At 41.4% G+C, this 18,422-nt stretch overlaps 2 protein-coding genes across 5 annotated transcripts in view; one reads left to right on the top strand and one right to left on the bottom strand.

Moving 5' to 3' along the window:
* Window positions 1–5,387: 5,387 nt before the first annotated feature.
* Window positions 5,388–18,422, bottom strand: part of LOC119578932 (di-N-acetylchitobiase-like) — a 26,770-nt gene continuing 13,735 nt past the window's right edge. For 2 of the 4 annotated variants that reach the window (XM_037926607.1, XM_037926610.1), the window contains exon 9: window positions 5,388–5,647. The gene's annotated coding sequence lies outside the window, so the exon portion shown is untranslated. Of the gene's footprint in view, window positions 5,683–18,422 lie in introns of all 4 variants that reach the window. The other 2 variants (XM_037926608.1, XM_037926611.1) reach the window with 1 other exon arrangement.
* Window positions 12,949–17,003, top strand: LOC119578557 (protein starmaker-like). Its single transcript, XM_037926125.1, has 4 exons — window positions 12,949–12,983; window positions 13,100–14,311; window positions 15,233–15,864; window positions 16,276–17,003. The coding sequence occupies exons 1-4, from the start codon at window positions 12,949–12,951 to the stop codon at window positions 17,001–17,003; spliced, it is 2,607 nt and encodes an 868-aa protein (XP_037782053.1).

Below are 18,422 nucleotides of genomic sequence, written 5' to 3'. Positions count from 1 at the left end.
TACTGACCTGGCTGAATAATCACCCAGTCATTAGCGACTCGGAGAGATCAGAAATGAAGGGATTTCGAATAGGAGGACAGGGGCAGGATGGGTGGGATGGGTTGCCTGATAGTTTATGAATCTCCGGCGGCCAACATTGGAGATGAGTAGAGGATGTAATTGATGAACACGAATTCGCCAGCTATTTGTTTACTATTCGGATTGTACGACGAAGAAGGCAGATGCTCTTTAAAGGAGATATGGCGATAGTTGTATTTGGAGTAACCTCTTTTGTATCCCCCCCCCCCGGTAACAGTTCCAGGCTGACACGTTTAAGCGAAGGGCTTTAGTGCAATCAGAATTACATCCAGGAACACATTTGGGGTAATGGTCTTGAGGTCGCGGGATAGCTGTATGTGCAGCATTAAGACTGTATTTGTGAAATTACTGTATCATTCTGAAAGGAGGTGAGGGAGGAATGGAGGGGAGAATCGCAGAGAGTGAACCAGAGGAAGTGAAAGTATGCCAGGCGGCTCATCAAAGCCCACCAGTGTGGGGAGTTAGGGATGGTACGTATGTTGTGACAGAATCACCCCATAGATTGTGGCGGCAGTAATATCACCAACTATGAGGAAAAGGGGTTGAAGTGGCGACATTAGATTTTCAAAGCAACAAAGTCAATGGGTGGAAGGGGAGAAGTAGACTGAAACACTGTGACAACGATGAAGGAAGCTACGGATAACGTGCAAGGGACAGTTGGTTGAAAGGGGGTGTGAAACATAAGGTGTTTTCTGATTGAAAGTAGGATGAGACATAAAGGGAATGTGGGGAAGAGACAAACTGTAATTGGGGATTGGTATTGGAGGATGGTTAAGAAGGGTCTCTTGGAAGGCATACAATAGAGGATTATAGAGGAAAAAGGATATGACGAAGGTCAGGTCTGTGGGAGCGGACAAACCGCGAATTATTCCAATGAAGGATTAGTTATACTTATGAATATATATTGTAGTACGGTTGGAGATTTGAGAGGGAAGCAGCTAGCGGGGGGGACAAAAAGGTATTGAGAGGTCTGAGATGGGAGAGGTGGGAGTTGGTTTTCTAATACGGAGGGGTATTAGGCCGATGAAGGGTTGAGGAAGGGGATTATTTGTGATATTGGATTCACGTGTGTATCCAAGAGGGAGTGGAAGGGATAGAGGGGATGGTGGGGGGTTAATGTGGCGGGGTTGGGTTCGGGTTCGGGGTGGATTGGCTGTGTGGGAGGGGTTTAGGAGGATAGGGTGTAGGGGGGATATCATAGGAGGGGGATGAATATCAGCAGTTACTTCGGAGTGTGGAAGGAGCGTTGTAAGATTTGCGTTTTGAGTGTCAGTTTTCAGTATGGAGTCTGAAATTTTTCAAGGTTTCTTCGAGGGTTGGGGGGAGTTTTGGGGGATAAAGGATTTCTTGTGAGGGGGGGAAGAGAGGACTGGTGTATCAGGCATGTAGGAGAAAGGAAGGTGGAGGTGATTGTGTGGTAGGAGAAGAGGGTGGGTGGAAGTTTTGTCTGTGGTACCGGGTAGTGCGAGGAGGGAAGAGGGGAAGGTGTTGGGGTTGTTAGGGTGATTGAAATATCTGTATAGAGATGGAGTGTCTGGATTAGGATGGCAAAAGAGTTTGACTGGGGAAACAGGAAGGTAGGAGTAGAAAGAGGGGGGGTTAGATGTAGGGGGGGTGGGTTAGGAGGAATTGATAGAGGTGAGCAGTATTAACTGGAGTACGGAGTAAAGATAGAAACCACGTCGACGTGCTTCTTGTCTGGCTTCCAAGTAGTGTGGAGTCCAAGTTGAATCTGAGAGTTGATACCTCAGACTCACATTGAAGGTGGGACAGACCCGATAATTATAACATATGGGGGGCCGCAACAGTTGGCACAGGTCGTGATGTGGCAGGGAGTTAATCGGGTAGGCCATGTTGGGCAAATAAGTGGCATCTGGCTGTGGAACGGCATATGTTGGCGGTGTCCTGACGCCAACAGTTTGCACTGAGTGGAGGAGGGTGGTTATGGACGAACAGGGAGGGATTCATCCTCCTATAGAGACGTTTAAAGGAAGGTCATGTTACGGAAGGTAATTTTGCTATGTTATATCAGTAGGTTTCTTTCGATGACCTCTGGGGGGGAATGGGAGCAGCATGCACGATGTTGCATCATAGTCTGGAGACAGCAAGTAAGACTCACAATCCTGACCAATCTTTGTCATAGATGGGGCAAATTGCTGGGGAGATGAAACTGTTCGGTGCAAGTATTGAGGATTGGATGGGGTTCTGCAAGGATGGGTTACCATATAGATCTGTTAGTTTTGTAATGCTATAGCTTGGTTTCGGAGTTACGTGACAAGCGGGAGCGGGTCGGGTCGGCTACGGAAAGAGACTTACCTACTTGTTTTGGAGGACATGAGGGGAAGAAGAAGGTTGTTGTCAGAGTAGGGAGGTGTGGAGGGATCACGAAAATCGGTCCCATTTGGCTGGCCTGAAGAGAGTATTCAAAAATTGTTTGTAGAGATAGTTCAGTCGTAAGGTAGGGCGGGGGCGTGACGAAGATGGAAGGTTGAGGGAGGTAGTTTCTGGAAGGGGGCAATAAGGCTGTAAAGTATTAATAAGGGAGGATGGGGGTGATGTGGGAGGTTGTGGGGGTAGAGGTGTGAAGTTGAGCTTGCTGGGAGGAGTGGAATGTTCCTTAAGGGTTGATTGTTGCTACGTGGTACTAGTAGGTATTGATGATGGGGGTAGTTATTGCAGTGATTCGGAGCCGTGGTTCAAGGAGAGCCTGTGGGTCAGGGAAATCAGGTGGGTTTTACATCTTTGGGGCTATTTGATAAAGGGGCAAGCCTCATGCCCCGAATGTGGGAGAATCAGTTCATTACTGTCCATGGAATGCTGGATTAGTTGGGGATAAAAAAAGTAAACCCGCAGGGTCCCCCTTGAGAGGAAGGGCTAGATACAAATCAGGGAATACCGTCGCCAGGCTCCCTCAGGCCGTCAGGACTGCCACAAAGTCGCCTTCATCCTTGTTCACACTTAGGGAGGTGGATAGCAGAGGGGTTTGGTGAAGAGACAGAAACGAAAGGTGGGAAGGAAAAATAAAGAACCATCGCAAAAATAGTTGAGTCGAGGGCTGAGTCCCAAGGTTGGGGAGTTCCCCATCATGGGTCCCAGTCTCCGCCTCCTAAGCCCCCCCACGACAACAACGGGCAAGGGATTGGGGGGGGAGACAAGTAATAGAAAAACATATATTAATATATTTTATCAAACACAAAAATAACCTGGTCAATAAAACACAACAACAACACTAAGTTCAATATTTTTATTTTTGAAGTTAAATACATTTTATTTATAGTAGAAAAGATAAATTTATTCATAAAAATTATGAACAAATTACCATCGCTAACAACACTGCTAATTACTCATAAAGCAAACAAGTATTCGGCACTCATAAAAGACAAAAGCATTTTCTTTATGAAAATATATAGTAACAAAATAAGATTAATATCACAGAGATTAGCGGAAACAATATCACCATCAACATCTTGTATTTGTGTATTTCTATTGACTGAAAAATATGTGTGCAGAGAGAATGTACTTTTGATACTATCATTGCCAACTTTCCAAATAGTACCGAGCATTATCAAAACAAATGCATCACTGTGAAGTAACAATCATTCTGGAAAATATATGATGTAAAGACACTGAATTTCTTGATATTAATTTCTTGTGATTTTACTTTATTATTATTGTTATTATTAATACTATTATTTTCAAAACCCAAATATATATATAAAAATTCATCCAAAATCATTTTAAGGTAGCAAACTCCACATGGCTCTCTGCTGACTAGCAGCTGCTGCAGTATCTGAATAGTCTAAGAAATTGGCTGTCCACATGCCAACGCCACTCATACCATTCATGATGGCCAACATGTATTTGTAGGTCAGACTCCTCTCATCATCATAGCGCATTTGCCGGTATCCGCCTGCTCTGTTATCCTGCAAAATATGATAAAATTAAAGCTTGAACTGCTATTTCCTAGATCAAGATTTTTGTTTTATTTAAGCATGGCTTTTTTCAACTAAACAGAAAGGGAAAGTATTTGCTTTTACAAGGTTTCAGGCACTAAAATGTAAGACAAAAACTACCATTATTTGGACAAGTTCTATCTGACTATCAGTTTTGTCTACTACAACCCAAGTCTACATTTCTACTCAAAGTGAATATATGCAAAAAGTTTAGATAATATTTACATTCTTTCTAATTTATTGTGCAACTACACACAATGTAAAGAAAGTAGCTGTTCTAGAAGTGTTATTTATCAAACACTGAATTGTTCAGTTTCACCAAATAATTTTGTTTATCAACTGAGAAAAGTCAATCAAAGGAATATATGCAATAAAGAAATTGAATAACACTAGCTACAAGAGAGGAAGGAAAGAAAATATAGGGTGAATTAAAGAGAGACTGCAGAAGTGAGTAAATGAACAGTGAGAAGAGACATGGAAAACACACATAGGAAGGGAATATGGTTAAAGATAGAATGCATTACTTTACATAATGATACAATAAACAAAGGAACAAGGGGAAACATCTGTCTCTGACCTTGAGTTCACTTTTAACAGCACATTTTATTGCACTGGCTAAATGCACAAATTGCCAGTGAAAGGTGTCAGTTAAGCAAATATTTACAAGAAAAAATAAATGCCGTAAGAAATATTGTCAAGCTGATGACTTAGTTATAATCAAACCAGAAACTAGCTATCTGTGAAGACCATGTGTGACACTATCTCCAGTTTAGAAACATGATGCCTGATGAATAAAGTATCTGATGTTAGCCACTCTCAGAAAGCAAAGGATGTATGGCTTACAGCTGTTAAACATATTTAGACTATGTTTAATTCACTTATTTCCCTCAGGACCTCTAAACTTTATGTCTACCAAAAAGGCTTCTCAACAAAAGGAAAGGAAAGATCAGCTACATTTCGAAATCTACCAATCTATATATGCACGTACATCTGCACAGGCAATTTAATATGCCTAACTATATACAACTCTATATACACTTACTTTGATTAGTTTCTAAATATAAAAGACCTAACAAGCAAAAGAAGCTCACACACCTTTGCATGAAATGTGTGATATTGCACTTTCATTATGTAGTTTTCTCACTTGAAACAATGGTAATGTTACAGCATCAATCTAAAGTAAGAGCAATGTTTAAACATCTAAAAACAATTTAATAAGGTCATGAGAACCATCAATATCTAGACAGACGTTTACCTATGATCTATTTATTTTTCTATTTTTTCCTTATTCAAATGTATGAAGATTTACTAATTAATGATATACTGCATATATTAGGGCTTGACTGAAACAAATACTGGTGAATATTATTTATTTATCAATAGAGAAATGTATAACAAATGTTGAAGTACATTTTTCTTGTCAACTAAGCACTGTGAATCACTTGGCAAACATCTATATATCATACTCCTATAAATAATTAAAAGAACTTTGTAGTTTAAATCCACATTTGGTAATTCAATTTTTCCTATATTGTTACTTTACATGAACTAGAATTTTTACAAACTGCTTATAAGGGAGTTTTACATTTATGGGTAGTTGTGCACAATATGCACATTTATCAGTATAAAGCTTTTAACAGATTCTGAGGATGTTATGAATTACAGATACCACTTTGGACTAATGTAACTAGGCATGTGTCATGAGCTTACATGATGGTGGCAAGAGTCCCCACCTTAACTTTCGGTGATGTAGGCAGTTGCGAAGCAGGAGAGTCAAGGTAATGACTGTTAAAAATGCCAGATGCTCAGGCCCCTTGACAATGGCTACTGCATATTTAAAGCCAAGCTTCTCTCATCATCATAACGCATTTGGTGCATCTGACCCGTGCTGCATCCACAAGAAGAAAACGAACCGACCAGGTTAACGTACAGTCTTAAGGCTTATGAGGTAGGTTTTTGAATACTTTGACAAAGCATGCTGTAGCATTTACTAAAACGTTTGGCGAGAGGCATGCTGTTACTAAGCATTTTAAATACAATAAGTTATTTTTTTAAAGTCTACTTGAAAAATTACATTTTGAAATTAAGGATTCAAGGAAACACTACAGTTCTTTCTCACAAAAATATTTGCTTACTCACCTCTGACATAACCAAGGACCTAAGAGATGTTCTGTCTCAGGGTACTGTGCCATGATTGCCTCCAGGAGTGATGACCAGGTAGCTGTAAGGATATTCTTCCAGCTGCGTCATCTGCAATTTACACCTGGAAGAAGGGGACTTCCTTGATGAAACATGTTCCATTCTGTAAATGTATTGTGAGCTGGGAAAGGGAGATGGGGGGGGGCTGGGGATGAATAAAACAATTAGAAACTTGCATAGATATCCACAATCCAAAATGCGACATTCAGATTAATTCTATCTCTGATTTCTTCACACATATGAGGACAATATGTATATAAATTCATAAAAATTTATACCATTTCTATGAATTGCATACTATCCAAGTTAATGCAATTGGTAGTTGTACCCCTACAGGGAAAAACACCCAGGACCATTCTGGGGAGAATACCAAATTAGTAGACTCTATCCCTTGTGCTGTCTGTAGATGCCTGAATTTGGTCTAAATGAAAGTTGACCAAGTAATGAAAGAAAACCATATTATTCATCTAATTTATTACTGGTAAATAAAGTATGTAAGGATAAAGACTTGTTAAATATGATCCAATATTACCATGAGTATACCAAACTGTGGTAACAGTTAATAGTATAATAATATATATATACTAATGAAAATCGTTTTTAATAAAATAAACTCAATTAAGAGAGTTCTTAGTATCATTAGCAAAATATTGGTATATCGCTCTTTAGTGTTAGTATAATGATGTGTTGTGAATATCTACCTAGCAGTACAAGGGCTTCTAATATCTGACTCTGCTCATCGTAGGCATAATGAATATAGACACTGTATTAGCCAAGAGCTTTATACTCGTTAAAATCGGCATCTATGCCATCTGCGACCATGACATCAAAGGATACCTGCCAAACATGTGTTATATAAGGGATCTGTGATCACTCCTGCTTACATTTCTATATTTTTTATTAATGTCAATCAGAACCTGAAGCCACCAGAGGCAGTAATAATAACAGGCATCAAAATTGATAACATATAATATATAAATATTTGTTTATACAAACTCACAGTCTAAGGTGAGGTCACAAAGTTACTAATTGACCCCTTTGTGGAGTCACCTATAGCTAGACATTTCACAAAAACCAATACTACAGTGAATACTACCATTTTTCTGGTGAGTGGTAATATATTGGTTAATGTCATATCACACATTAAAATAGCCTTCATAGAAGAAAAGGATGATTTTATATACGGCACTCATATATGGGGGTTGGATGCGAATGGCAACAGATATTCAGACCTTTTTTGTTAAAGCATATAATATACTGCAAGTTCCTGATGGCATTGATTTTTTCCACTGTTCTAGTTAGCAATCTCTGAAAGCTATAAACATTGTTTAAACAGTGTAGGTAGCTTGGGAGTGGTATAAGAGCCAGTAGGAAGTAAGTAGTTTACACTAATAGTTTGTAATCTTTCTTCTCACAAATTGTGGACTGGGCATTGTGAAAGGCAATCTTACTTTTCACAATCATCTGGTAATAAAGAAACAATGTAAGTTTTTGACAGGGTTTGTTTCAATGCTTCTTTAACATAACTGCAAATATGCATCTGAATGACAAAGCTATACGTGATGTTAAATAGATACTTTATATAATCCTGTGCTGGGAATAAAAGAAAAAACAAAACTGTACTGTGATCCAGGCAAGATGGAGGAAAAACACTTGACAGTCTCTCGGACAAGGCTTGTGAGGCCTTTTTGCTCTGGCGGTTGGTTGAATGGGCATCCTCATAGGTCAATGTTATTCCGTCCAAGAATTTAAGGGCCAGGTGTCAACTGGCTGCATGTCAACCCAGTTTGCCCGAGAAGTGGCATGGGACAGTTTGCTGTTGGGAAGTTACCTGTAACATTCAAAAAGGCAAAAGATAACCTTATAGCCTAAATTTACGTGTATTATATGATGTTTTCTGCTATCAAAACATAATACAAAGATTTAGTAGTTTCCATAATAAAAAATAAAATAGAATCTGAACTAGCAATTAAAAAAACTAGTAATTTAGTAAACCAGCAAGACACTATTGCCCTTTTCCATTCCTAGGAAAAATATTCATAAATAATTTTGTCTATAACTGGAATATTATTGTGCAGGAGGTTATTGGTTCCACTGTCTCACCTAGTTTGACAACGTGTACTCACTGCTGATGAGCAAAGCACACAAGATGGGGATTCATAAAAACCAGCAAGTAGCAATTTGTGTTAGTTTGGTCCAGTCAAACTGCTCCATACTGAAGAATCACATTAAGAACAAAATGCAAATACCGGATAAAAAAAGAAAATTAGTTCTTATAGCTGTATACAGTGTGCACAATCCAAAGACAATAGTTCAGTAATGTTTTGTTATAAAAATTAACTGTAACTCTTGAAAAATAGAAAAGGGCGCTAACTAGGTTATTTACAGTTAGCAGAACTTTCATATCGGTTTCAAGTAATTTAATCTTGAAAAAAAAAAACCACAAAGCATGACTCTATTACTGTAATTGTAAAAAAGCCAGCATGAAATATCATGATGTACTGAAAAATTACATAGTATACTAAAAAGCTCTACTTTCAACTATTACCTTTTTCTAGACACACCTTATTTTAAAACTAAAACAAAAATATACACAACAATATAGTTATCTAGAAATGGGTACATGACCCCATATCAAAAGGCATAATGCTAAGGAAAAAGAAAGAAAGAAAAAAAAATATATATATGGCATATATATATATATAATATTAGATATATATATATTATATGATATATATATATATATATATATATAGATAGAATTTTTTTTTTTTTTTTTTTTTTTTTTTTTTTTTTTTTTTTTTTTTTAATGGTAGGTCAGTTTGAGCCCGCCTTGGCACAGCATGATACTCATTGAGTTTTTCATGCTTGTGATTGCTCTTGGACGTGGAGTACGGGGTTAGGGTCCCCAGATGCCGTTCCACAGAGAGTGCTGGTGTTACCTTTAGGTAATCATTCTCTTATTTACCCTGGGCTTGGGACCAGCACGACTTGGGTGGCTTGGCCACCTAGTGGTAGGTAGGCAACTGTGGGTGAAGTCCTTGCCCAAGGAACAACGTGCCAGCCGGAGACTCGAACCTCGAAACAAAAAACTCAGATTGCCGTGGGTGACAGTTGGAGTCCGATGCTCTAACCCACTCGGCCACCGCGTCTTTTTTCAAGTCCCTGTTCATATCATGGATTTCCATGATTTCTTTGGTAATTTAGAGCGTGGTTTGCCATGCTTCCGCCGAGTGTTTTTACTGAGTTCACCATCTCTATTTATTCGGTCTGGGACCAGCACTGAAGTGGGCTGGCTTTCCCACCAGCGGAGGCAGGGGGCAATCGAGGTTCCTTTGCCCAAGGGAAAAAACGCGCCACACGGTGACTCGAACCCCGAACTCAGATGCCGGGTGACAGTCTTGAGTCCGATGCTCTAACCACTCGGCCCCAACAGCCTCATAGATATGTGTGGGATATATAATATATATATATATATATCTAATATATATATAGCTATATAATACTAAGATAGATAGAGATACATATATATATAATATATATTAGATAGAGAGTAGAATACAGAGATAGATATATATAGATATATATATAAGATATAATTAATATAGATATATAGTATATAGATATATATATATAATAATACATATATAACATTAATAATATAATATATATTATATATTAAAATATTATCTATATATATATATAAATATATATTATAATATATACATATATATACATATATAGATATATTATATATATACTATATATAATAGATATATATATTATACTATATATTATAAATGTATAGTGTATGTTATGTATATCAGCTAGGACAGAACACAAATACAGTACCACCACAAATATGTAAAAAAGTTGTCTGGTCTACAATCTGTTTGGGAAACTACACACAATAGCAAGAAGCGGAAAATGCAACCATGTATATACTGGGCAAACAGGGAAGCTTGGACAGGTTCCTAAGATGATAACAATTGCTGTGGAGGGATAATGACTCTGTCACCAAAATAAATGAGTTGGAGTTTGGTTTACTTTTGCTGAAGCACGATTAGGCATGGGGACTGTGGAGTTTTCCTAAATGCATAATAATGGCAAAGCCACTGAGTGATTCCTACCTCTTTCTTTGCAGACTTTTGAATATTCCTCGAACATGAGGTGTGGAAGGGACTTTTCCCTTGGCTTGAGCATAGGGGCATACATAGCAGGTCTTGGCTACATGGACAATCCAGGGCCTCTCTTCGGAGGGAGGAGCAACACTGGACTTGCGCAAAAATGCTTCTGGCTGATCAAGGCCCCCAGGCTCGCTTCAGCAAGGATCACCAATATTACGGCAAATAAAAATTTCACACTACATTCCATTCTTCTGTGTCCTAAAAGTGGAAAATTATAAGATATTAGGTGAATAACTCATTTCCATGCCTTCTCAAATATCTGATTTTTAAAGAAGGGATAAATCATGCAAAATTTTTACCATAAGACATGAACTCATTACAAATCTGGAATGAGTATCATACTAAATTATTGATCAAATTCCAATCTTCTGTCAAATAACTTTATTTTTGATTAGCAAAGGAAGTACACAGCAGACAAGTTTCTAGGATATATTTGCTATGTCTAGTGCATATATTATTTTCCCTATAAAAGATGGCTGGATGAAACTGAACCCGTCCCCAGAATACCATCAATCATATATTGAACTTTTCGAAGTTTAACAAACTAACAAGGTCTTCTCAGAAGTGACCAGTGAAGTGATGTCCCAATTACTCACGACACGAGAAGTGACTAAGCCCACAGAACGCGAAATCACACAGCCACAGAACAACACACCAACTAATACCTACTTCTTCCCAATCTCTCCAATGACAGAAGCAAAAGCAGGGCTTTCTCTTGCTGTTGCTTATCACTTATCTCGGAACGCCCCCCGAGCCGTCGTCAGCGCCGCCGGAGGAACGTCACGTCGGCCGCGCCTTCCTTCCCCGAGTTGCCTGGAGCCGATTCTTGCGCTACGACCCATGCGGGGGAAATGCATAAAGTGCGAGGAAAAGTGAAAAAAAAACAAGAACTGAGAACAATATCGACATATGCTTGATCACAGAAAGAAAGATCTAATTAGACAGATATATTGAAAAATAGATAGGTAGCTAGGTAGAGAGACAGATATATGACGAGAGAGAGATATAGAGAGAAACACACACACACACACACACACACACACACACACACACACACACACACACACACACACACACGTATATATATATATATTATATATATATATATATATATATATATATATATATATATATTTTATATATATTTATATATTATATATATTATATATATTATATATATTATATATATGTATATATATATATGTATAATATATATATATATATATATATATATATATATATATATATATATATATCTATATATATATATATATATATATATATATATATATATTATATGGAGAGAGAGAGAGAGAGAGAGAGAGAGAGAGCGTGTGTGTATTTTATGTGTATGTGTATGTGTGTGTGTGTGTGTGTGTGTGTGTGTGTGTGTGTGTGTGTGTGTGTGTGTGTGTGTGTGTGTGTGTGTGTGTGTGTGTGTGTGTGTGCGTGCGCGCGCATAGTGTAATTGTTTTCCCGTAGAACTGAATTTGCGCTTTAACTATTAGCAGTTCCCAGTGTATGTGAAGGTAGAAGAGAGTAGAAATCCTAACTATAGCTCTCAATATCTGCTTGTGTGGACCTTGTTCACTGAAGTTAGATGCATCTATTTTACTTGCAAAACAGTGCTAAATATGAACCAGCTTTGAATTCTCAAATTATAGCTAAAAGTTCAAGTAAAAAAAAAAAAAAAAAAAAAAAAAAAAAAAAAAAAAAAAAAAAAAAAAAAAAAAAAAAGTACATGGCCGCGGGGGGATGCGAGAAACGATCGACCCCACTCACCCTATTTTGGGATAATTTTATTCCAATGGAAAAACTTTCCTTTCAACATATTTTTTTTTACCACATTTTTTGATATAAAGAGCCGGGGGCCTCGGCGCGCCCCCGCTCTTTTTTATCCGGGGGGAATTGGAGGCAAAGAGCAAAAAAGCGCAAACAACGGACTCCCACAGCCCCAAACCGGATTGCTTTTACCTGACCCCGCCGCTAGAAAAAAACACTCCGAAACACTTAGCTTTCCCCCATAACAACCTTTTTTCCCCCGCAACGGGGGGCGCCAAAACAGGCCGACGTTTTTCCCCCAAAGCCCACAATTTACCTTGCATTTTTTTATATACATCCTCTAATTGTTGTTCCTTTCTTGCTTAAAAAGTTTTTCCCCCAGCATTTTCTCAATTCATCCCACTCATCAAATTGTGACACACGTCCCTGGCCCCGAAGTCGTAAAAATATTAAAAACAAACGCACAGGGTTTAAAACCCCAAACCTTTTTCTGCAAGGATCTTCTCTCTATCACAAAAAAATTTTGGGCCACATGCCCGTTCCCCCACATGTACTGGATATCGAAGCTTGACATGATTTTAGTTGACTTTGGTCATTCATGTTTTTTCTTATCTATGTAAATCTCTTAAAACCCCCACAGTGGTACTTGCAAATCTCTGAAGAGGGGATGAAAAACCTTTAAGCATCCGCCCAAAAGGGAAAGTCTCGGTGCCCCAGAGTTTTGGAAAATTTTGGATTTTTGACCCAAAATGCTCGACTGGGGATATTCCTCCCCCAGGGGAGTGTAGAAAACTAGGACCTCGTAGGCCCAAGAAAAAATAGGGGGTCAAAGGTCATAGAATGCTTTTTATGGGCCCCGAAAAAAAGTGATTCTGGCCATATTGTACACAAATTTTTAAGCTTTTTCCTCGTTACTTCTCAAACGACACAAAGCACGACGAAAACAACGACAAAAACGACGCAAAGCGACAACAAACCCAAAGACGACGACGACAAAACAACAACGCACAACGCGACAACAAAGCCACGCGACAACGACGACAACGACGAAAAAACCAACGCGACAAAACGACACAACGACGACACAACGACGAGACAAAGACAACGACAACAAAAACGGCCAACACGACAACGACGACAACAAAGACGACACAACACGACAAAACGACGACAACGACGACAAAAACACGACGACGACGACAAAGACAAAGACACACGACGCAAAAACGCAACGACAACGAGACAAAAAACCCACGACGACAACCACGACAAAGACCAAGACGACAACAAAGACGACAAAAACGCGACAACAACGACGACAACAAACCGACAACAACGACGACAACACGACGCGACAACGACACACAACGACGACAACCGACGACAACAACACAAAGACAACGCGACACAACGACGACACAACACGCAAAAACGCGACAACAAAACGACAACAAAGCGACGAAACGACACCAAAAGACGACAGACGACAACGACACAACGACGAAACAACACGACGACAACGCGACGGACAACGCACAAAGAGACCAACAAAGACAACGACAACGACCCACAAACGACGCCAAAAACACGACAAAGACAACAACACACGACAACACGACAACACACAAAAGACAACGACACAAAACGACACAACGCGACAACAACGACGCGACAACAACGACACACAACGACGACAACGCGAAACAACGGACAAAAACGAGACAAAAAAACCCACGACGACAAAGACGACACAACGACAACGACAAAGCGACAACAAGACGACAACAACGTGAACAACGACACGACAAAGACGAAAACACGGGACAAAAACCCAGACAACAACGACGACAACAACGACGACACAACACAACAAAGACGACAACAAAAAGACGACAACAAGACGAAAGACAACGAACGACAAAGACGACAACACGACGACACAAAGAACGACAAAGACGACAAAAGCGACAAAAAAGCGACAACAAAACGACGACAACGACACAAAAACGGGCGACGACAACAACGACGACACAACGACGACGACAACGCAAACAACGACGAAACAACGCGACACAAAGACGACAACAACGACGACGACAACGAGACGACAACGCGACAACAAAGACACGAAACACGACGACAAAAACGCGCGACAACGCGACACAACGACGACGACAAACGACAACAAAGACGCGACAACACGACAACAACGCGACACAACCGACGACAACGACACAACAAAAGAAACGACAAAACGACAAAACGACGGACAAAAACGACACGACACGCGACAACAACGACGACAACAACACGACACAAAAGACACAACAAAGCGACACAAAGACGACAACAAAAACGACAACAAAGACGACAACAACGAGACGACAACGACGACAAAAACGAAAGACGACAACGCCAACGGACGACAAAGACGACAACGACAACGACGAGAAACGACACAACGACGACAACACGACGACACAACGCGCGCAACGACGACAAAAACGAAACGACACCACGACGACAAAAACGACGACAACGCGACACCGACAAAACGCAAGACAACAACAAAACCCAAAAACGACGACGACAAAACGACGACAACGACGAAAAAAACGACCAAAGACGACAACAAAGACGACACAAAGACAAACCCACAACAACGACGACGACAAACCCACAACAACGACACAACAACGACGACAAAAACACGACAACAAAGACGACGACAACAACGACAAAAACGACGACAACGACGACGACAACGACGACAACAACGACGACAACAAAGCGACAAAAACGACGAAACGACAACAACGCGACAAAGACGAAAGCAACGCGCGCAACGACGCGACAACGAAAACGACGCAACAAAGGACGAAAACAACGACAACGACGACACAACGCGACAACCGACGACAACAACGCACAACAAGGAGACGCAAAGACACAACACGACGAAAAACAACGCAACGACAACAAGACAAAGAAAACGACAAAAACGACGACAACGCGACAACAACGCCCACAAAGACACAAAAACGGAAAAAACAACGACGACAAACGACAACAACACGACAACAAAGACGACCAAAGCGACACAAAGAAACAACGACGACAAACCCGACAACAACGACACAACAACGACGACAAAAACGAGACGACAACGACGACACACGCGACAAAAACGACGAAACAACGACACAAAAACGACGACGACAACGACGACAACAACGCGACAAACGACAAAGCACGACAAAAGCGACAACGCACAACAAAGACGACGCAACGACGACGACCGACGACAACGACGACAAAGCGACAAAACGACGACACAAAGACGACAAAGACGACAACCAACGACGACGACAAAGCGACAACAAAGACGACAAAGACGACAACGAGACAACAACGACACAAAGACAACGACGACGACAACGACACAACAAGACGACAACAAAGACGGACAAAAGCGACGACAACGACGACAAAAACGCGACAACGACAACAACAAAGACAAAGACAACAACGAGACAACCGACAAAGACGACAAACGAGACAAAAACGAGACACACGAAACAAAGACGACGACAACGACGACGACAAAGACGACAACAAGACGACAAAACGCGACGACAACGAGACGACAACCGACGACAACACACGCAAAGCGAGACAACGACGACGACAACGATGACGCAACGACACAAAAAAGACGCACACGACGACAACGCGACGACAAAGCGACAAACGACGCAAAGACGGAAAAAACGACGCAACAACGCGCAAAGACGACGACAACACGACCAACGACGACGACAAAAACGAGACAAAGCGACGACAACGCACGACAACAACACGCAAAACGACGCAACGACACAACAACGAGACACAACAACGCGACGATACGACACGACAAAAGACGAAACAACGACGACGAAACGACGCGAAAAGACGAAACGACGACGACAAAAGCGCGACAAAGCGAAAAAAAACGACGACAACGAACCCACAACGACGACAACGACGACGACAACGACAACGACGACGACAAGACGACGACAACGCACGATAAGACGACGACAACACGACATACGACACGACAACGACGACAACGACGACAACAAAGACAACGACAACCGACGACAACCGACGACAACAACGACGACAAAAACGCACAACACGCAACAACCGACGACAACGACGACGACACGACGACGACAAAGAACGAAAACGCGACAACGCGCGACAAAGACGACAACAAAAGACACAACGACGACGACAACGCGCAAAAACGACGACAAAGACGAGAAACGAGACAAAACCCCGACCCACAACAAAGACGACACGACCACAACGACGACGACAAAGACGACGACAAGACACAACGCGACGACAACGACGCAACGACGACACAACGCGACGACAACGCGACAACACGACGACCAACGCGACAACGACACAACACGACGACGACAACAACAAAAACGACGCCACAACGCGACAACGACGACAACAACGACGACAAAGCACACAAAGAACGATAACGACGAGACAAAGACACAAAAGACGACAAAAACCGACGACAACGACGCCCAAAAACGACAGACAACGACACGCAACACGAACGAAAAGACGACAACGCGACAACACGACGACAACAAAGACACAAAGACGACGACAAGACGACGACAACGACGACACAACACGACAACGACGACAACGAGACAAAGACGACGACAACACGACGACAACGCACGATAACGACACAAACGACGACAACCGACGACAAAGACGACGATAACGACGACAACGCCGCCACAAAGACGCAACGCGAATAACACACGACAACGCGACGATAACGACGACGACAAAACCCAACGCGACGACCGCGACGACAACAAAGACAACAACGACACGACAAAGACACGCAACGACGCACACGACGACAACACGCGAGACGACGAAACCCAAAGACGACAAAAAACGACGACGACAAAGCACAACAACGCGACACGACGACGATAACCAAAAGACGACGACAACGACACAAAAACACGACAACGACGACGAAACGCGCCAAAAAACGACGACAAAGACGAACGATAAAGACGACAAAAACGCGACGCAAGACGACGCAACGACGCGACAACGACGACGATAACGCGACAACCGCGACGACAACGACACGATAAGCGACGACAACACGACGACAACGCGAGACAAAACGACACAAAGACGACGACACGCGACCCAAAAAGACGACACAACGACGCAAACGACACAAAGACGACGAAACGACGACACAACGACCGAAACGACGACCCGACAAAGACACGACAACCCACGCAACACGACGAAAACCCAAACCGAAACGGAAAAGCAACGACGACAAAGACGACCCAAAACGACGCAACGACGACGACAACGACAAAAAACGCGAGACACGACCAACGACGACGACAAAAGACGACACAAAGACACGACAACGACAGACAACGCACAAAAACGCGACAACGACGACGACAATGCAAAGCACAACAACGACGACACAACACAACGACAAAGACGAAACAAAGACGACGAGACAACGACGACAACACGACGACAACACGACGACAACGACGCACAACACGACAAAAACACAAACGACGAAACGACGAAAAAACGACGACGACATGACACAAAAACGACAAACAAAGACAAAAACGCGACAACGACAAACAACGACGACACAAAAGACGACAACAAGACGACAACAACGACGACAAAAACGACGCGACAAGCGACGCAACGACGACGACAAAGACGACGCAACCCACGACAACAACGACAAAAAACGCGACAAAACGACAACAACGACGACAACGCGCAACGCGCAACGACGACAAAACACAACAACCGACAAAAACGATAAAAACGACACAACAACGACAACAAGACGACAACAACACAACAACGCACAACAAAGACAAAAAACGACGAAAAACGACAACACGACAACAAGACAACAAAACAACAACACAAAAACCGACACAACACGACAACGACGACACAAAGACAACAAAGACGACAACAAAGACCAAAAACGACAACAACACGACAACAACGCAACAAAGACGACAACAACAACGACACAACGACGACACAACGAGACAACACAAAAACCCGACAACAACGACGACAAAAACGACGACAACAAAACAACAAACGAAAAAGACAA

This window comes from Penaeus monodon, chromosome 11, assembly GCF_015228065.2.
Source record: "Penaeus monodon isolate SGIC_2016 chromosome 11, NSTDA_Pmon_1, whole genome shotgun sequence".
In the NCBI taxonomy this organism is placed as follows: Eukaryota; Metazoa; Arthropoda; class Malacostraca; order Decapoda; family Penaeidae; genus Penaeus; species Penaeus monodon.
Note: the sequence above shows the minus strand (reverse complement) of the source record. Positions and strands in the feature narration are given on the sequence as shown.

Excerpts from the sequence above, each read along its gene's own strand:
- LOC119578557 (XM_037926125.1), top strand. The coding sequence starts at position 12,949 with ATGCTCGACTGGGGATATTCCTCCCCCAGGGGAGT. Across the intron at positions 14,312-15,232 it reads GACGACAACGAGACGACAAC|ACACAAAAACGGAAAAAACA; the intron begins GCGACAACAAAG and ends ACGCCCACAAAG. Across the intron at positions 15,865-16,275 it reads GACAACCGACGACAACACAC|ACGACGACAACACGACATAC; the intron begins GCAAAGCGAGAC and ends ACGCACGATAAG.